The 22,319-nt window shown below is 44.0% G+C and overlaps 1 protein-coding gene across 13 annotated transcripts in view; it reads right to left on the bottom strand.

The window, feature by feature from the left end:
• LOC126284759 (glucose-6-phosphate exchanger SLC37A2) overlaps positions 1-22,319 on the bottom strand; it is a 200,549-nt gene that overhangs the window by 11,753 nt on the left and 166,477 nt on the right. For all 13 annotated transcript variants that reach the window (XM_049983904.1, XM_049983905.1, XM_049983910.1 and 10 more), the window contains one exon: positions 6,622-6,823. In XM_049983904.1, the coding sequence (XP_049839861.1) occupies positions 6,622-6,823 (202 nt within the window). The remainder of the gene's footprint in view (positions 1-6,621; positions 6,824-22,319) is intronic.

The following is a 22,319-nucleotide window of genomic DNA, read 5'->3' as shown; positions in this document are numbered from 1 at the left end:
ACAGGGCTAGCAACTGCATGAATACTTTTCTGAATTAGAAACGGATTTACGGTCATGAAGGATTGACAGTCTTCAGTATGTGAAACCATGAAGAACTGTGGTCACACCTTCCAAACACCTGACAGAGGAACCAATTGGCAATTTGGGAAGATAGCAGTTCAGGCAGTCATCTCTCCCTGGGCCTGGCTTGCACCAGGGGGTACGTGTGAACTCTAGTTGTCGACCCGGGGCTGGGAATTACACTTTACCTAACCACCTGTTACACGTGAGACACATGGGCTGGCCTTCAGAAGTGCACAGGAAGGAAAACAAAAGAACGAGCCTCAAATACTGAAGCAGAGGAAGGATAGGAGAAGGTGAACGAAGACAGGAAAAAAATAAACAAAAAACAGTGGTGAGAGTGTTCTTATGTCAGCTACGGAAAACGCAGGACATTCCCAAAAACACCCCAGAAATGTTCCCCGAGGAAGGGGGAAAAGAATAGCTAGGATGGACATGAAACACAGAAGGGAAAAGATGCTGCAAAGGTTGGGGCCCTATGGTAGCCAAGCATGAACCCGCCAAAGAGCGGTAAGCCCCCTGGGTGGTCATATCCCTGTCAAAGACTCAGGTGCAAGACCTGCCCAACTCACCCACATGGTACATTCTACTCCAGTCCTGTCATCCGGTAATCTTATCCCATCAGAGGCAGGACTGCCTGCTCTGTGTCATACCAACTGTGCTGCAATCATTACACAGAATTTTATATAAACATGACCACCACCCACCTGTGCACCAGAATGAATGGCCATTACCAAACTGTAATGAAGAGTAAATTTGACCACCCACTAGTACAACATGGTGCTGAGTACAAAATGCTCGACTTCAATCGCTGCATCATGACCTGTGTCACTGAGATCCTTCCCTTCAGCACCAGCTTTTCTGAACAATGCAGATGGGAGTTATCTTTGCAACATATTCTTCACTCCTCCTGGCCCCAATCTCTACTAACCCACTCTCCCCACACCCTCTACCTGACAGTTTCTCCTCTCTCTGTCCTGTCACATCCTCTCAGTCCTCATCTCCAAGCTATTTCCATTGAGTGCTGCACCTCACTATCTCCAGTAACTGCGTGTCAACATGCCTAGCCTGCGCACCTCTCACCCCGATCCTGTTCCCTCCCTCCAAGCTGCTGGCTACCCATCACCAACTCCTCCTAATGTTTCCTGCTTCTTTCTTTCATTCTCTCTCTACCCACCCCACCTGGCACCTCTACCCCAGTCCACCTGTGAATTGCAACTCAGGCATTGTGTGTCCAAGGGAAATCATGGAAAAACTATATCAGGATGGCTGGATGCGGGATTGAACCATCTTCCTCCAGAATGTGAGTGCATTGTGTTGGAGTTTCCATAGTTTGGAAGTTTTCATTCTCTTCTGCATGTGCCTCTTGACAACTCAACATTCCTCTTATCTGGTGATTGGTCTCCTGTACTGCTAAATTATTCAACTATTTTAACTGTTTCTCACTGCCACTGCCGGTAACATTTATACCACTCTTCATTACAGTGAGACAGTATTTCTATGCCTTTTACAGTAGAGAAACATTAGGTGATAAGAGTTCAGTATTTGTTCTTTTGCTATCCTCAGTTTCAGTTACTGTGCTATCTACACGTGGGTGAAGGCTCCATCCATTGCCCTCTTGATAGCAGATGGGTTTTATTTGGCACCGTGTGGTAAAGGCACAGGAACAGTGGAGAGTTGGTGGAGGAAATGGTTGATATCTTTTATATAGGAGGGCAGGTTCTGGGTAATAGGTTGAAGGTGTTTACTACGAGAGCAGAGATTTTCTCTCAGTGGGGGCACAGTAACCAGCTATAATGGGGTATCCTGGATGGTTAGGTTTATGGATTTCAGAAAGCTTGTAGAAGGTAGGAGTGTGAGAAGTGGTAGGGGTGAGTAGAGAGAGGTACTCTGGGGAGAGGTTCTGGGATGGCCCTAAGGATTTGAGTAGTCGCTGGAGATCCTGCTGTATTTCTGTAATGGGATCTCTGTGGCAAGGTTTGTTGGTGTAAGTATCTCACAGCTGACAGAGTCCTTCCGCCAGGCAATCCGTTCGGTTCGAAACAACAGTGGTGGAGCCTTTGTTCGCAGGTAGGATTATGAGGTTGGGATTAATTTTTAGATGGTGGACTGCAGTTCTTTCTGTAGATGTAATGTTAGTTTGCATGTTGAGGGATTTGGGGAATGATGGTGAAGAAAGGTTTGAGGTTACGAAGCTCGACCACTGTTGTTTTGAGCTACTCTTCAGGGCAGAATGCTGCAGACTGTGAACTTCATTAGAACTTGAGTAAGGCTGGTCTTCTCAACCCTCACTGCCAGCTAGTGGAATGATCCAAGTATAATGTTACAGCTCAAAAGTTAGGCTTCATTCACTCCAACTTGAACAAAAAAACTGCATGTGGCTGCCAGAATAATATCTTCAACTGTAGAATGAGTCTTCAAGTAATATTCACAGTGCGCAACTTCATCTTTACCATTCCATGTTGCCATTCCCCTCCTAATAGGACTATTTATTTGCTGTATGTCTGAACTGTCAACTGACAGATCCCTACACTTCTGCACTTACTTCCTTCCCACAAGGGACACAACAATATTCCCAATAGATGAAGTGAGTCTCACTGGCTCAAACAAAAACACTGCTGATGCATGACAAATGTCAACAAAATTCACTGTTGTCAAAGGGAAAAACTAAATTGAACATGATATAATAATTATGACATGTACAGAACAGGGTATTACAAAGAAACAGTGTAACAATGGAAAATCCAGGATGGAATAATGAGAATATTATGAAAATGACAGTTGCTACTCACCATATAGTGGAGATGATGAATCACACACATGCACAACAAAAAGAGTGTCAAACAATGCTTTCGGCCAAACAGACCTTCATCAAAGTAGACAGCTTACACACACACACACACACACACACACACACACAAATGCAGTGCGTGATGGGAAAAGCAACTTGGTGGTGGGGATAAGGAAGGAGACTTGGATGGGAGGAAGAGTGATAGCAGAATAGGTGTGAGAGATGGTAAAATGCTGCTTTTGGGAGGATACTGGGATGAGGTGGGGAGAAGGTAGGGCGGGGAGAGGTACAGAGCGGTGGTTGACAGAGGGTAGGAAAGAGGGGGGGGGGCAGTGGAAAAGGAGAAAAGTAGAAACACTGTGGGTGCATTGGTGGAATAGAGGGCTGTATAGTGCTGGAATGGGAACACGTAAGGGAATAGGTGGGTAAGGACAATGACTGATGAAGGCTGAGGATTACAGGAACTTAGGATATATTGTATGGAGATACTATCTGCACAATTCAGAAAAGCTGGTGTTGGTGGTAAGGATCCAGATGGCACAGGCTATGAAACAGCCATTGGAATGAAGAATATTGTGTTGAACAGTGTGCCCAGCAACTGGGTGGTCCAGCTGTTTCTTGGCCACAGCTTGTTGGTGACCATTCATGCAGAAAGACCAAGCTTGTTGGCTGTCATGCCCATGTGTAATGCAGTAGTGTTTGGTTGCAGCTTAGCTAGTAGATAACATGACAGGTTTCACAGGTAGCCCTGCATTTGACGGAGGAGGTGGTTGTGGGAAGGTTTAGGGTCAGGTCTTGTATGTACGTCTGTTACAGAGATATAAGTCGTGGGGCAAGGGGTTGGGAGCAGGGGTTGTGTAGGGATGTTGTTGTGGTCTTCAGTCCTGAGACTGGTTTGATGCAGCTCTCCATGCTACTCTATCCTGTGCTAGCCTATTCATCTCCCAGTATCTACTGGAACCTACATCCTTCTGAATCTGCTTAGTGTATTATCTCTTGGTCTCCCTCTAAGATTTTTACCCTCCACGCTGCCCTCTAATACTAACTTGGTGGTCCCTTGATGCCTCAAAACATGTCCTACCAATCGGTCCCTTCTTTTTGTCAAGTTGTGCCACAAACTCCTCTTCTCCCCATTTCTATTCAATACTTCCTCGTTAGTTATGTGATCTACCCATCTAATCTTCAGCATTCTTCTGTAGCACCACATTTCGAAAGCTTCTATTCTCTTCTTGTCCAAACTATTTATCGTCCATGTTTCACTTCCATACATAGCTACACTCCATACAAATACTTTCAGAAACGACTCCCTGACACTTAAATCTATACTCGATGTTAACAAATTTCTCTTCTTCAGCAATGCTTTCCTTGCCATTCCCAGTCTACATTTTATATCCTCTCTACTTCGACCATCATCCATTATTTTGCTCCCCAAATAGCAAAACTCCTTTACTATTTGAAGTGTCTCATTTCCTAATCTAATTCCCTCAGCATCACCCGATTTAATTCGACTACATTCCATTATCCTCATTTTGCTTTTGCCCTCCTTTCAAGACACTGTCCATTCTGTTCAACTGCTCTTCCAAGTCCTTTGCTGTCTCTGACAGAATTACAGTGTCATCGGTGAACCTCAAAGTTTTTATTTATTCTCCATGGATGTTAATATGTACTCTGAACTTTTCCTTTGTTTCCTTTACTGCTTGCACAATATACAGATTTAATAACATCGGGGAGAGGCTACAACCCTGTCTTGCTCCCTTCCCAACCACTGCTTCCCTTTCATGCCCCTCAACTCTTATAACTGCCATCTGGTTTCTGTACAAATTGTAAATAGCCTTTCACTCCCTGTATTTTCCCCCTGCCACCTTCAGAATTTGAAAGAGAGTATTCCAGTTAACATTGTCAAAAGCTTTCTCTAAGTCTACAAATGCTAGAAACGTTGGTTTGCCTTTCTTAATCTTACTTCTACGATAAGTCGTAAGGTTAGTATTGCCTCACGTGTTCCAATATTTCTACGGAATCCAAACTGATCTGCCCCGAGGTCTGCTTCTACCAGTTTTTCCATGGGATGGATGAGGATATTTTGCAAGTTTTGTGGGCAGGGGAATAACATGGTGGGAGGGGTGGGAAGGATAGTGGGTAAGACATTCCCCATTTCTGGGCACGAGAGGTAGTCAAAACCCTAACGCAGAATGTGATTCAGTTGCTCTTGCCCTGGATAGGACTGAGTCACAAGGGGAATGCATTTCTGTGACCAGACAGTGGGACTTTGGTAGGTGGTGGATGACTCAGTACTACCCAAGACTAGACCAACTAAATCACATTCTCTGCCAGGGCTTTGACTACCTCTTATCATGGCCCTGAAATGAGGAATGCCATACACACTATCCTTCTCACCCCTCCTACAGTGGTATTCTGCTGCCCTTTGAACTTAAACAATATCCTTGTCCATTCCTACACAACACCTGCTCCCAAACATTTGTCCCATGGCTCATATCCTTGTAATAGACCTAGATGCAAGACTGTGCCATGCATTCTCCCACCACCACCTACTTCAGTCAGGTCACAAACATCACCTATCCCACCAAAGGCAGAGCTATCTGTGAAATCAGTCATGTGATCTACTAGCTAAGCCGCAACCAAACATTGTGCTGATTCTACGTGGGCATGACAACCAACAAGCTGTCTGTCCAGATGAATGGCCACCGACAAACTGCAGCCAAGTAACAGATGGACCACCCAGTTGCTGAGCACACTGCTCAACACAATATTCTTCATTACAATGACTGCTTCATAGCCTATGACATCTGGATCCTTCGCATCAACACCAGATTTTCTGAATTTTGCAGATGGTATCTCTCCCTACAGTATATTCTACATTCCCATAACCCTCAACCTTCATTAGTCATTGGCCTTACTCACCTATCCCCCTCCAGTACTACACACCCTCTATTCCACCATCACACCCACAGTCTTTTTACATCTCTACTTTTCCTCTGCTGCCCCTCCGAGCCCTACCTTCTCTCCCCAACTTGTCCCTGTATGCTCCCACAAGCAGCACTTTACTGTCTCCCACCCCTATTCTGCTACCCCTCTCCCCCTTCCATCCCAGCCTCCTTCCTTACCCCCACCAACCAGTTGCATCTCCCATCAAGTGCTGCTGCTCCCAGTCTGGCCTTAGCAGCATGAGACTGTGGTCATGTGAGTGTGAGTTGCGTTGCGTTTGTGTGAGCGTGAGTGAGTATGGGTGTGTATGTTGTCTACTCTGTCTAAGGCCTGTTTGGCTGAAAGGTTTGTTTTGCAGTCTTTATGTTGTGCCTATCTGCAACTCAGCATCTCCGCTATATGCTGAGTAGCAACTATCATTTTCATAATATTGTGGAAGCAGCCATCTAATTCAAACAAGTTTACCTTGCAATTGAATATTTGAATATTTCAGACACCAACTTAGGAGAAACATACCAATGAGTGAAAAAATTGGAATTACTGCACTAATCACATAACTACCTGCACTGTAAGAAGAGGAAAATAGTTTTCAGAAAAGATATTGCTGCCAAAGTTTACCTCTCAATTTTGAGAAAATTGTAATTTTTACAATTGAAATTGCTCATCACTTTTCCATTCCTTTTCCATCTCAGTGCTCCAATCCATTTCCTTGTATGAAATCACTACTGGTTTACAATATAATCATTCTTTTTCATATTACCTATTTTTGAAGCAGACTTTATTTTCTATCACAATACAAACAACCAGTATTAAGTTTTTCAGGTTACCTATTGAACCAGTGCCATCAATGATGGCTGTGACTGTGGCCAATGCCCTGGAGCTCCCTTTGAGTGACTCATGTGTGCCCAAGTCTGCAGAGACTGCCGTGGTGATTAGGGAGTAGGGCCCATTCACAAGGATACCCACCACTATCAGCAGGAAGATGTTCATCTCCACACTCACAGACCCGTATTCATCATACACAAACATCTGAAAATAAGAAGCACAAGCACACGGTTTTAGAATTATTTCTTCCATATCCTCAGCATCAGTATAAAGAAAGTCATTTATTCACTTATCAACACACATCACAATGACAGATAAGGAAGATCACATTAACAAATGATATACAGGAGTGAGTACAAATTTGGGGCAAGGAAATGTGAAATGTGGTCTCTTGCAATGTTCTGTGCCTGCCCATTCATGTTCTTGACTACTAACTTAAATGATTTTCCCAGAACATGGGAGGGCTCTTCAAACATTTTGATGTTTCTTGATGACAAGCATCACGATAAAGGGCTCTAACACATCCATACCTGCAAATACCTTATCCTTAACTGTACAGAGACTTATATGATCAAATTCCAGACAAATAAAAATCAGAAGTGAAAATCAATGGACATAATACTAGATACGGTAGGTCATCCAGTTGGATGGTAAAGTCAGGTCTCTTTGCGCTTTAATATCTCACTTTTTTTGACTCGCCGATGTTACTGCTAGCATTCTTTCACTCAATAGTGTCAATCTTCTGGAGAGATGCAGGTAAGGTCAAAAAACAATTGATACAAAAAGTGTACAGTAAAAGTCTTATTTAAAGTGGATAACCCAATATCATGCAGAGCATCTGCAGGGAGATTCTTACACTTGTGTGGCAATGTGTTTACTGGAATGAGATTTTCACTCTGCAGCGGAGTGTGCGCTGATATGAAACTTCCTGGCAGATTAAAACTGTGTGCCCGACCGAGACTCGAACTCGGGACCTTTGCCTTTCGCGGGCAAGTGCTCTACCAACTGAGCTACCGAAGCACGACTCACGTCCGGTACTCACAGCTTTACTTCTGCCAGTATCCGTCTCCTACCTTCCAAACTTTACAGAAGCTCTTCTGCGAAACTTGCAGAACTAGCACTCCTGAAAGAAAGGATATTGCGGAGACATGGCTTAGCCACAGCCTGGGGGATGTTTCCAGAATGAGATTTTCACTCTGCAGCGGAGTGTGCGCTGATATGAAACTTCCTGGCAGATTAAAACTGTGTGCCCGACCGAGACTCGAACTCGGGACCTTTGCCTTTCGCGGGCAAGTGCTCTACCAACTGAGCTACCGAAGCACGACTCACGTCCGGTACTCACAGCTTTACTTCTGCCAGTATCCGTCTCCTACCTTCCAAACTTTACAGAAGCTCTTCTGCGAAACTTGCAGAACTAGCACTCCTGAAAGAAAGGATATTGCGGAGACATGGCTTAGCCACAGCCTGGGGGATGTTTCCAGAATGAGATTTTCACTCTGCAGCGGAGTGTGCGCTGATATGAAACTTCCTGGCAGATTAAAACTGTGTGCCCGACCGAGACTCGAACTCGGGACCTTTGCCTTTCGCGGGCAAGTGCTCTACCAACTGAGCTACCGAAGCACGACTCACGTCCGGTACTCACAGCTTTACTTCTGCCAGTATCCGTCTCCTACCTTCCAAACTTTACAGAAGCTCTTCTGCGAAACTTGCAGAACTAGCACTCCTGAAAGAAAGGATATTGCGGAGACATGGCTTAGCCACAGCCTGGGGGATGTTTCCAGAATGAGATTTTCACTCTGCAGCGGAGTGTGCGCCCCTAATTTTTTGTGCTTAACAACTTCAGCAAATTTAGGATGAGCAGTGAAATTCACAATGATAGCACTAGCAGTAAACATAATTTCCATATACACTAAACATCCACACTTAGGCTTCAGGATGGTGCTTCATATTCTGATTCAAAAGTCTATAAGAGCTTAGTAACAGACACCAGACAGAAAATTAAAAATCCTCAGATATCCTGACTAGAGGAGTATCTTATCAGCCACTGCTCTTACAGTTTATCAGAATATTTGAACTTGAGGATGTAAATTCCACTGAAGTCTAATGTTTATATTAAACGGGTTTTGAATTTTTCAGTGTCAGCATCTATATAGGGTCTACTGGAAAAGTCAAGACCTATTTAATACAAATGTGTGTAAATTTACATAAATGTTTAGTTTGAAGACGCAGATAAAAATGGTAGCCGAGTAGTGTAAGTGTTATGACTCGCCGATCTTTCAAAGTGCTGCCGCGCAGTTACGCATGCCCTCTACATGCGGTGCTGTCTGCCAGCTATGCAGCAGCCACGCCACCTAAGCGGTCCGCCAGCCAGTGACCGCTAGACTTGGACTCAGTGTGATTGGAATGTTACAGTGTACACACGTCTTACTTTGTTTACTCGATCTGTGACTTACATGTATTGTGTTGTTCTCAAAATATATTTGTTCAACTTGACGTTTTAGCAACTGGCGACGTGGTAGTGAATTTTTCTTTTTTATCGTTGACCCACAAGTTTCCATGGCTACTTTAGAGCAACTATTGCAAGGTCTCATTGAACAGCAAACGCTTCTCACATCGGCGATTCGTGATTTCGTTGCGGCATCCAATGCGGGGCATCTCTCGTTATTGTCTATACCTCCTTTTCCTCCTTACGACGAGACGGCGGAAGACTGGTCTGATTATGAAAAACGTCTTCAACAGCACTTCTTGGCTTTTCATGTCGCGGACGAACAAACATGTAAGTCTCTGTTCCTTTCATGGATCTCACCTCAAATGTATCAGTTGTTGTCGCAATTGGCTCCTTTGAAAGATATGCGTCTTTGCCCTTTGCTGAAATGTGCTCACTTCTGTCCGTATATTTTCAAAAGCCTCTCGTGTTGCCTTTTATTGTTGTCAAAAACAATCCTATCGCACTTGGGCGGCTGATCTTCACGGCCTCAGTAGAAAGTGTCTATTCGTTACTAAAGTTCACAAAGAATCCTACGCCAATTCCATGGTACGGGATGCTATTATCCGGCTGGCGCCCGACAAAGAAGTTGAGCAACGTGCCCTTCAGTTGGCAAATCCGACTCTAGATGAAGTCCTGTCCATTGCTCAGTCTTTTGAAATTTCTCGCATCACCGGAGCGCAAATAGAGGCATGGGGCGACATCGAGGAAATACAGTCTCTGTGCGATGTTGACGAAGCGTGAGGCGTGTCCCCGCCGGCCGACGTGGCGGCAGTACGCTCCCAAGTGGAGCCTCGGCCTAACCGTAAACAAACCTCTAAGAAACTGCAGCAAACCCCTGGCAACTTCCTTCATGTCTGCGGTGTTTTATGAAACAGTCATGGGAGGATTGTGCCCAACATTGGGCTGTGTGTCACAAATGCAAAAAGAAGGGTCATGTGTCCTCCGTTTGCAAATCCGACCTCATTCCTGATGTTCATGAACGTGACGCTGATTCTGCTTCTGGGTTGTCAGTGAATGCTCAATGCCTCATCGACACTTACCCTATGCCACGACCTGAAGAATTGTTCACTAAACTTGCTGGAGGCCAGTATTTTTCTAAACTTGACCTGTCAGAAGCTTAACATCAACTTCCTCTCGACGCTGCTTCCCGGCACTTCCTGGTCCTTAACACGCCTTTTGGCCTCTATCAATACCAACGATTGCCATTCGGGGTTGCCAGTGCTGCCCCTGCTCTCTTTCAGAGATTCTTGGAACAATTGTTGCTCCCTGTCCCTGGGTGTATAAATTACATGGACAACATTGTTGTCACTGGCTCCACCACTGAAGAACATCTTCGAAATCTCTGCACACTTTTACGTGTCTTACACACTGCGATCGATGCCCTTCCTCACTCTACATCTGTTAACGAACTGCAGGCATTCTTGGGGAAATTAGCATACTATCACAAGTTTTTACCATCTGCTGCTTCGGTGGCTCAGCCGTTGCATCGTTTGTTACATAAAAACGTGCCTTTTCACCGGTCCGTGTCATGCGATGCAGCTTTCCAGAAATTGAAGACTATGCTGAAACAGGCCCCCTGCCTGCCTGCTTATCGACCTGGCCAACATCTTGTTCTTGCCACGGACGCCTCTCAATATGGGGTTGGTGCAGTCCTTGTGCACCGTTTTTCTGACGGTTCTGAACAACCCATTGCTTATGCCTCCAAAATGCTCACGGATGCCCAATGGAAATATTCTCAAATTGAAAAAGAAGCTTTGGCCATTAGTTATGCCCTTCATAACTTTGGTGTTTTCTCTATGGATCCAAATTTCATCTTGTTACGGACCACAAACCACTTGTTTCCTTGTTTCATCCATCAACGTCATTCCCCAACAAGGCTGCACACCGCCTCCAGCGTTGGGCTCTTTCCTTGTCTCGTTTCAATTATGAGATTCATTTCTGCGCACACGCATACGAATGTGCACGCGCGCGCGCGCGCACACACACACACACACACGTTACCACTCTTTTTGGCCTTAGTGACTGGAGAAAGCCATAATGTATGCATAAAGTGCGCTTGGATTTTTGTGTGTGTGTGTGTGTGTGTGTGTGTGTGTGTGTGTGTGTGTGTGTGTGTGTGTGTGTGTGTGCACGTGCTTTCTTTTCTTTTCAAAAGGTAAGTGTGTAATACTCTTTTTATTCTGCTTGTCTGCAACTCTGTGTATTACCTTTATGTGAGTTACAATCTATCGTCTTCAAAATTTTACATCGAAAATTTCAGCCAAATCATTTGGCATTTTGGCAGCTGTCACTCCCTCCACACAAAAAAATCCATCCATGCAGTTTCGACACCTACGGACAGTGTATCTGCAATGACAAGAACTCCTTTGCCTAGTAGGGCCTTCCCAGAGACACATTAACCCCACCACTTCTTTCCAAACACTGTCAGCAATGAATTTCCTGTGCCATATCCTATTACACTTCTGATCCTCCAACCACCCCAGGAAGCAGTGCCTCCCTTATCACCTAATATCACTCTGAACTGGAACAACCGGTCCATAACTTTCACCAAGGCTTTGTTTATGTATCAACATTCACTGGCCCTGAAATGAAGGACATCCTACCCATGATCCTTTCCACCCATTTTCTATTCCATCACCTCTGGTACCGCGCACCGCACAATTTGAATATGCGCCAAACGCCATGGACGTTGAAGATCCATAGAGGTCTCTGCACCATCGCGCCGTAAGTTGTGGTGGCGTGCGCCTCTTGGCCCACTTTTAGTGTGAGGGCGCCACAGTGAAACACGTGGTCCCAGCCGCCAATAGCCGTGGTCCCAGCGTCCAATAGCGGTGCCCCCCATAGCACACTTAAGCACCTGCCTCACGCTCAGCCAACAGTCTAACATCATGTTTCGTCTCAGGACATATCGTCTCAGACAGCGTATTGACTTCGTGTTTCTGTTCCAGTGGACGTGCTTGTCTAATTTCGTTCGTTACTCTGTTGTCTGTTCTTGTTGTGTCGTAAGGTCCTCCATTCGTCGTGTCTGTTCTCTCCCGTTGTGTTGTTGTTCGCAGGCCGCTCCGCGGGTCCCGCTGCGTTTCCGTCATTACTACCCCGCGACCGTTCCGGTCGCCATTACAGCGTCACCCACCCAACCTCAAAGCATCCTAGTCCATCCTTATACCATTCCCACTGCATCCCCTTGGTACAGGGGTCATATCCCTGTGCAAGAACCAGGTGGAAGACCTGCCCAATCCACCAACCAAGCACTTTCTACTCCAGTCCGGTCACGGGATTATCATACCCTACCAGTGGCAAAGCAGCCCGTGAAAGCAGCCAGGTCATATAGCAACTCTGCTGCAATACTGCACAGCTTTTTAAGTTAGTATGACAATCAACCAGCTGTGCGCCACAATGAATGGGCACCACCAAGAGCAATGGCTGCTCCATAATGCTGGATCCTTCTATACAGCGCCAGCTTTCCTGAACTGAGTAGACAGTAGTTATCTCTGCAACAAATCTTTTGCTCCTGTAATCCTCCTGGACACAGTCTCTGTTAACCACTGTCCACACACCCTCCACCCCACAGTTTCCCCCTCCCAATTCACATCTCCATGCCCCCTTCACCATGTGCTGGTCACCACCACCACTGGTGCACCACAAGCCTAGGCTAGCCTCTATACCTGCCCCCCTTTCCTCCCACATTTCTAGCCAGCAAACCAGCTGCCACTCTCTGAGCTGTCACCTACCCATCATGACCCCTCTTTCCTGCCTCCTGGCTCTGCCCCTCCCCCTCTTTCCCACTCCATAATTATTTGTGTGTGTGTGTGTGTGTGTGTGTGTGTGTGTGTGTGTGTGTGTGTGTGTGTACACACTATCTTGAGAAAGGATTGATCCTAGAAGGTAGCAAGTTTTCTTTCCCTTTTTTGTGTCTGTTGATAACTGAACGTTTCTGATATTCAACGAGTGACCCCTTTTACTTTTAAATTATTTACATTCTACTAGAACTTTCCTTCTATAATTATAGCTACAAGTAACACATTGTTACAGTCATGGTTTGGATTTCTGAAGGGTTTTGATACTGAGAAGACTATTTACACATACAACGACAATGTACTTCTTTCTGTAAGACAATAAATTACAGGCTACTGGCATATTCTGCGATCTATCAAAGGCATTTGACTATGTGAATCACAATACAGAAATATCATGTTTGTACGTCCCTCATTACCGCCTTTTCCCGCATAGTAAGTTCATGTTTGGAAGTCCCAGTCCTAATTTGCATCAAACACATGTTAAAACATTTATACATTCTTCCAACCCTCTTAGTATGTACAAATTAGTTAGTAACTGTATTATTTGGCTGCTGCAACTTTTGTCACCATGAATTCTGAGTGTGGCGGGAGTAGGACATTTGCAGATGTGGGGCGCAGAAATGTGCCGTCAGACAGTGTTATTCAGTGGCAGCAGCTTTGCAAGTCAGAGATCATCTGCTATAGTAGAAATGATTTGTCAAAGTAATTCATGTTCATGTTAGCTGGCAGTAACTTTGACAACTTCCAACTTCTGTAGCAGACTAACAATAATTATTATTATTATTTATTAGCACGCAGCTCAGTTGCTAGGGTTCTTTGTTCACGTTTAGCTTCTGACTGACTTAGACTGTGATTTTTTTTTTTTTTTGTCATAACAACATACTGATACATCATGGACAAAAAGATAGTGAGACAGTTAACAAACAATGAAAAATGTTGCATTATTCAGAGAGTGGACAAAAACTCACGCATGAATCTTGATGATACTGCATGAAAACTGAACATTTCTCCTTCAAAATTAAATACATTAGTGAGCACACAAAAAGTAGCTGAAGCAGCTTGCTTGGAAGGAGAAACAGTAAATGAAATGGGGTGCATGATGGTCATATATTTCACACAAAAATTGTGAATTAAAGATTTCAGAGCATTCAACAGTAGGATCAAAAGGCTCAAGAACTTGTCAGTGTATAAATAAGTTTGAGGTGAGACTAGAAGCGTAAATATTGAAACTGTTCAGTCATGGAAAAATACTCTGCCATCAATCATAGAAAGGTACAGCCACAATTAAGATGAAATTGGCTTATTCATTCACCTTCTTCCAGACAAAATTCTCTAGTTCAAAAACTCTCTAGTTCAGATGACAGGAAGGCTACAGCAGAAAATTTAAAAGAGAGGCTAACTGTTTTATTATGTTGTAATGAAAGTGGAACAAAAAAAAAAAAAAAAAATGATGCCAATAATAACTGAAAAGGTGAGGAGTCCACAATGCTTTAAAAATGCGTGGATGTTTCCATGCAAATATATGTCTAATGCAAAAGCACGGGTAACAACAATTACATTCGAACAATTATGATGTGCCTGGGATGGAAGATTGGGTATTAAAAGCAGCCAAACATCATGTTTATTGAACAATGTGCAGTACATTCCCAAGATAAGACAAAGCTATATAATTTAAATGTAATTTTTTTTCTTCCCACCTTTACAAGTCACCTTCAGTCACTAAACCCCAGCATTATAAAATGCCTGAAAGGAAAACACAGGAAGATTCTTAGAGGCTGGGCTATCTTCATATTAGAATGAGAAAGGTAACGTTCTTGAACACTATGCATCTTATAAGAAGTGCCAGGGATTCCGTGCAAGAAAGCACACTCTCAAACTGATTCAAGAATGCTGACTTTTATCAGATGCTTATAGAGGACGTTGTGTCACGAAACAAAGGAACTGCAGCTCAGCAATTGCAGCCAATAATGGGACAAAAAGAAAATGTTGGCTATCTTAGCTTCAACTGATATGTTAAATGTGATGAAGGTGTTGCCATCTTGTCAGTCCATAACAATTGAGGAACACTTGGCAAAGAAACAAGAAGAAAGTGAAGACAAGAATGAACTAGAATCTTTCTCAGTTACAACAATATCAAAAACTACTGAAGCAATGGACACTTCAGCATTATGTTTTGAATTTTGAAGTTGACAGGGAAGTGACAGACATATTACCAAGGGACAAAAGAAACACTCAAGTATTTATATGTTTTCCAAACTTCTGTGAAGGTAGGACTACACATTGTATCTTCTTGTATTATAGTGTTGTCAGTTTAAGATAGTTTGTTGAAAGGACAATACCTATTAACTTATCAGTAGTGATTTGCTAATGGAGCTATGCTAAATGAATGACATTCATCTGTTTTGAGAAGTGTAATAAAAGTTAGATTTTAGTGTATTTTTATATTTTTTCCACAACACATGCCAGGTATGTATTTTGGGTGCTTAAGGTCATGTTCTTGTGTAACGTAACTGCCCTGCATTCCAAATGGCTGATAGTATAAGTGTACAAGTTCAATTTATTGGATTTAGCACATTTTGCTGTATTTTACACATTTTTGCTTCTTGAATACTGACACAGTTTTGAGAGGTTCTGGTTGTGATATTCTGAATGTGTTCTTAAAAAGGTGCATTTTGAATTATAATTTATTGAAGGAGCATACCAGGAAGTGTGTACTCCAAACATGGTACCTTAAATCATCCCACATTTTCACCAATGAACAAACAATCTTTACCAAATTAGGTATTTTTCAGTAGTATGATGTTCAAAATAGTGGTCCCTTCAAAAATGTGCTAATAAGATTCCACCATATCCTTTTAAGTAAATTATAATTTTATGATTTAACAGGGAATATGACAAAATGGTACGAAACAAAGGGTGTAACAGGAGAGAGTCCTGTTATTAAGCTGTGTCAGTAACCAACAAGGAACTTATTACTTTTGGTGTCCCCAAAGGATCCATCTTAGGGCCATCTGTTCTTTCTTGTGTTTGTTAATGACCTTCCAGTAGTAATTTTACCAGATCCAAGTTTGTTTTGTTTCCATATTACACAAAAACATTGCAATAAACAGCAAATCAAATATAGTTTTAGAAAGGTCAGTTATATAAATTTTCAGGGATGTTAACAAATTGTTACTAGCCAAACTCAGTCACTAAACTCTGAGAAGACGCCCCCTATAAACTCAAAATATTTTTAGAAGAGGTTCACAGAGTTAAAATTATGAGATTAAAAATTTGTAGTAAAGAGGACAGAAGGGTGGTGCACAGAAACTCATTATAGATAACAATGAACACTAGCTTTTGAGTACTTGCTCTTTTAACAGCAAGAATACGCACGTTCACACACAACCACACAGACACCCAAATGTGTGTAGCAGCAAGACTGGTTACTGGATATTTCTTATTGAAAGCAGTTGCCAAGGTAGATGGAAGCGGGGTAGGGAGGGCGAGGATGGGCTAGGGAAGGAGGCGCGAGGCATGGAGCGGGTAGAAAGGTAGTGTGAGACAGGTCTTTCGCCAGATGACTCAGTGGTGGTTTGTGAGAGTTTGTGTGCACTCATATGAGAAAAAGAGCAATAGCTCGGAAGCTAGTATTAACCGTTTTCTATAACGTTTCTGTTCGTCATACACCACTACTTCACAGGTAAGTGGTTGCCCTTCCCTTATTATACATGTATTTGCAATTTGCATGTTGTCAGATATAAATGACATAGATATAAAGAAGCTAGCATACACTGCATACTTTCACCCCATAATGTAAAATAGCATCTCTTTGAAAGCTATTGAGGTCAGGTGAAGTTTTTTGGGTTCAAAAGACAGTCTCCTCTCTATGGACCTACCAAACAAAAAGTATATGAAATCTAATCAGTCCGAATGCTATGCTCCCACGCTTCTCCTAATTGCAACCATCCAAATGTCTTTCTCATCACTCTAGATGTCAGTTTCCAAGTTTATCTGTCTGCTTCAACCATAATGTTTAATAATACGGTATGTGCGGATGGATATGTGTGCGTGTGTGTGTGTGTGTGTGTGCGCGCGAGTGTACACCTGTCCTTTTTTCCCCCTAAGGGAAGTCTTTCCGCTCCCGGGATTGGAATGACTCCTTACCCTCTCCCTTAAAACCCACATCCTTTCGTCTTTCCCTCTCCTTCCTGAAGAAGCAACCATCGGTTGCGAAAGCTAGTAATTCTGTGTGTGTGTTTTGTTCATTGTGCCTGTCTGCCGGCGCTTTCCCGCTCGGTAAGTCTTGGAATCTTTGTTTTTAATATAATCTCATTAATATACACATGGCATATTTAGAGAGAAAATGCTCCAATCAGGTAAAATCCATGCAAAAATTTTGCAAACTTGCACATGAATAAAACCAAATAAAATAAATCCTTTCTCACACTAAAATTTCAGACTATTGCTTTTCCCCTTACTCCATATCAACACGCCATCAGCACTAACTCCACTATGACAGCTCTGTCAGTTTACTCCGGTTCGATGTCTTCCTTATCATGCCAGCCTAGTTGTGACCTATTTCTATCATTTGCTTGCAAGTTCAGATATCACATTCTTTGTTCACTTGCTAATTGGTAACTGAGCCATGCACTGTCACACTGTGAAACGAAACTTGGGACAATACACAGCAGCACCAGGGAAAACAATTATCAAATGTAGTGAGCCTTCTCAAAGGGATCCTCCTCCCCTCCCCCAAAACCATCCCTTGCAGACATTTCAGGAATTCCTCACATCCAGTGTTGCCTCCCAGTCCTTCTTGAAGAACATCCCGACAACCCCCAACATCACCCCAGCTGAATCCCGTGCCATTAAGCAGCTGAAAACAGACCACTCTATTGTAATCCTTCCGGCGGATAAAGGCTCCACAACTGTGGTACTCGACCGCGTGAAGTATGTGGCAGAAGGACTGCGTCAACTCTCCGACACCTCAACCTACAAAGCTGTTACCCAGGATCCCATTCCCTCCATTCAGACTGAGCTGCAGAAAATCCTAAAAATCCAAGGTCCCTCACAAGGCCTCACAATGGCTTCCATAGACTTATTCACTCTACCTGAGCCACGTACCCCTACCTTCTACCTATTACCCAAAATCCACAAAGAGAACCATCCTGGCCGTCCCATTGTAGCAGGCTTCAAAGCCCCAACAGAACGTATCTCAGCTCTGGTAGACCAACACCTCCAACCTATCACCTGCAGACTCCCATCCTACATCAAGGACACAAACCACTTCCTAGAACGCCTCAAATCCATTCCCACTCCTCTCCCACCTGAAACCTTTCTTGTCACCATAGATGCTACATCCCTTTACACAAACATCCCACACACCCATGGTCTCTCTCCCCTTGAGCACTACCTCTCCCAACGCCCACCCGAAGATCTTCCAAAAACCTCGTTCCTTATCACACTTACCAACTTCATCCTCACCCATAATTACTTCACTTTTGAAGGCCAGACCTACAAACAAATCAGGGAAACTGCCATGGGAACCAGGATGGCTCCATCCTATGCCAAACTCTTCATGGGCCGCATGGAGGAGGCTTTCCTGAAGACCCAACAGCTGCTTCCCCTGGCCTGGTATAGGTTTATAGATGACATCTTTGTGGTCTGGACTCATAGTGAAGATACACTCCTTAATTTCCTCCATAACCTCAACTCCTTTTCGAATCTGAATTTCACCTGGTCCTTCTCCAAAACCAAAGCCACCTTCCTGGATGTTGACCTTCCATCTTGTTGAAGCTCACATCCACACCTCTGTCCATATCAAACCCACCAACAAACAACAGTACCTTCACTTTGATAGCTGCCATCCATTCCACATCAAACGCTCCCTTCCCTACAGCCTAGGTATTCGTGGCAAACGTATCTGCTCCAGTGACGAATCCCTCAACAATTACACCAATAACCTGACCAGTGCTTTCCTCTCCCGCAACTATCCTGCAGACCTTGTCCACAAACAGATCTCCCGAGCAATACATTCCTCCCCGTCCAACAACAATATTCCTACCCTCAGACCACACAGAAGCATCCCCCTTGTCACCCAATATTATCCTGGCCTCGAATACATCAATAAATTACTCCGCCAGGGATATGACTTTCTCAAGTCAACCCCTGAAATGAGATCATCCCTTGACAAAATTCTCCCCACACCACCCAGAGTTGCCTTTCGTCGTCCCCCTAACCTCCGTAACATCCTTGTTAAACCCTGCAGTATTCCCAGACTACCTTCTCTACCCAGCGGTTCCTACCCCTGTAACCGACCCCGCTGCAAAACCTGCCCCATGCATCCCCCCACAACCACCTACTCCAGCCCCGCTACTAGGAAAACATACACAATTCAAGGCAGGGCCACATGTGAGGCTACACATGTCATTTATCAGCTGACATGCCTGCACTGCACAGCCTTTTAAATTGGTATGACAACAACTAAACTGTCTGAGCGCATGAACGGACACAGACGAACTGTCCGCCTAGGAGATGTCCAATACCCAGTAGCGGAGCATGCCCTCCAACATAATTCTAGGGACCTAGGAACCTGCTACACTGTATGTGCCATTTGGCTTCTCCCACCCAACACCAGTCCCTCTGAACTGCGGAGATGGGAACTTGCACTCCAGCACATCCTTTCATCCCGCCATCCCCCTGGACTGAACCTACGTTAAACAACCTCTCACTCCCATTTACTTTTCAGTCTTCTCCTCTTTCCCTTTCCTCTTTAGCCATTCATGCATCTTTCCATCCTACATCTTTATACTATACACCTCTTTACTTCTGTATGCATCCTCTTTGGTTTGAAGCTGGCACAGTACCTGCAGTAGAATATCTTTGGCTTCCCTCTGACAACCATGCCTCCATCCTTGCTACCTTCCCTGTTTTCCTTTCCCTGGTGCTTCATAACCTGGGTTGTGAGTAACTAAATCCACTTTCCCTTCTTCCCTTTCTTTCCCCTCTCTCCTCCCTGATGAAGGAACATTTATTCCGAAAGCTAGGAACTTAAATTTTCAGTTGTTTTTTGTGTTTCTATTGGCTGTACTGAGCTGAGGTAAGTACTGGCCAGCCCCTCTATCTCTTTGTCAGTAATTGTTTCACATCTTTATATGAGATTTTCCATTAATTAGTTAGATCACCTATATGGTCCACATTCTTCATTGTTTTGTCCCTTTTGTTAGCTATCACTTACATCTGTCATCTAAACACTTTCTCTTCTTCAGTGTTATATATATATATATATATATATATATATATATATATATATATATATTTTCGTCACCAACTGTGCTAGTTTCATTTGCCTCCTATTGTCTTGTTCGGTTTATAGTCCACTTCTCTTTTTCTATTTATTGATTTATTTATTTAACATTCCATAGTTTTAACGTTCGTTATTCGCTGTTTTCCAGCCAACAATCACTGCCAACAATCTCTTCCACACGTATCGGTATCATCCAATTCCGTCGATTTCGTGTTGCTGGTGATATTTTTGTGCCATTGCCTATCTTTCTCTGCCACAGGAAACATTTTTTGGAACATTTCTGCGCCACCCGCGAACCTTTTTGCGGCACGCGCGAACCTTTTTGCGGCACGCGCGATCTTTTTTGCGGCACGCGCGATCTTTTTTTCGCTACTCGCTATCTCTGTTTTTGAGCAGCGTGTGTTCTTTTTCCCCTGATCTGGACATACTTGCTTGGTCTGGTCAATTTTTTCCGTATTTTTCTTATTTGGTGGTCTTTCTTTGGTATTTAACGTTACCAACACAATTTCTTTCTTTCTCGCCCTTCCTTCCGTGTTTTATTCCTTCTTATGATTACTATTCTAACTTTAGTTATTTAATTTCCCTACCCACCAGTTACCCACTATGTACCCTAATCCTATACCACATTATTTACATTCATTCTGGAAACATGCATTTACCGTAGCCAAACTGCAATCCCACATACTTTTACTCCGTTCCTGCTTAACCTTTGGAATTACCCCTAAAGGTTCCCATCTCTGGGTGCAATTCCTCCTTCCACCAATCTCTCCTGGACTTCCAGAACCTTCAATCCTTAGCCCTTACCCAACTTGTCCTGAATCTCTACACTACTTCATGTAACCACCACTCCCAACAGCTCCTATCTCTCTTCAAAGTCCTCCACCTCTCAAACCCTTGCTTGGAGAACACACTCAGGAACATCATCCTAGAAGCCAGCCGCAAACTTGAGTCCCATGCCACACACCATCTGAAAAAACTATCCACAGTGCTGGTGCAACACCTAAGAAGTGGGGTCCCTCTCCCTATCCCTCACAAACACCAACCACAACAGAACTGTCAACAAACCCCCCTCATAGCCAACAAACCTAGCCTAGCCACCCTACTCAATCTCCCCATCCCAGCACATACCCCACACAGACCAAATCTCAACTATAACCACAGTCAAATGCCACATATCACCAACTCCAATTCAGTTCTAAACCTCTCATCCAGATCCCTCTCTCCTCAAGAGACATCTGTTCTATCAAAAGGCTTAACCTTTAGCCCCACACCTAAATTCAACCACACTGCCCTGGTTAAAGATCTCCTCTCTTTCACCCGGAACCTCAACTTGAAATATCACTTCACCACCCAAACACAGCCCCCAAATACTAGACCCAGTGTTGAACCTTGTTTAGAACAGTTCCGACCCCCTTCTCAAAGGGATCCTCCTCCCCTCCCCCAAAACCATCCCTTGCAGACATTTCAGGAATTCCTCACATCCAGTGTTGCCTCCCAGTCCTTCTTGAAGAACATCCCGACAACCCCCAACATCACCCCAGCTGAATCCCGTGCCATTAAGCAGCTGAAAACAGACCGCTCTATTGTAATCCTTCCGGCGGATAAAGGCTCCACAACTGTGGTACTCGACCGTGTGAAGTATGTGGCAGAAGGACTGCGTCAAATCTTCGACACCTCAACCTACAAAGCTGTTACCCAGGATCCCATTCCCTCCATTCAGACTGAGCTGCAGAAAATCCTAAAAATCCAAGGTCCCTCACAAGGCCTCACAATGGCTTCCATAGACTTACTCACTCTACCTGAGCCACGTACCCCTACCTTCTACCTATTACCCAAAATCCACAAAGAGAACCATCCTGGCCGTCCCATTGTAGCAGGCTTCAAAGCCCCAACAGAACGTGTCTCAGCTCTGGTAGACCAACACCTCCAACCTATCACCTGCAGACTCCCATCCTACATCAAGGACACAAACCACTTCCTAGAATGCCTCAAATCCATTCCCACTCCTCTCCCACCTGAAACCTTTCTTGTCACCATAGATGCTACATCCCTTTACACAAACATCCCACACACCCATGGTCTCTCTCCCCTTGAGCACTACCTCTCCCAACGCCCACCCGAAGATCT

This window comes from Schistocerca gregaria, chromosome 8, assembly GCF_023897955.1.
Source record: "Schistocerca gregaria isolate iqSchGreg1 chromosome 8, iqSchGreg1.2, whole genome shotgun sequence".
NCBI lineage: Eukaryota > Metazoa > Arthropoda > Insecta > Orthoptera > Acrididae > Schistocerca > Schistocerca gregaria.
This window is presented reverse-complemented; position numbering and strand designations above follow the sequence as displayed.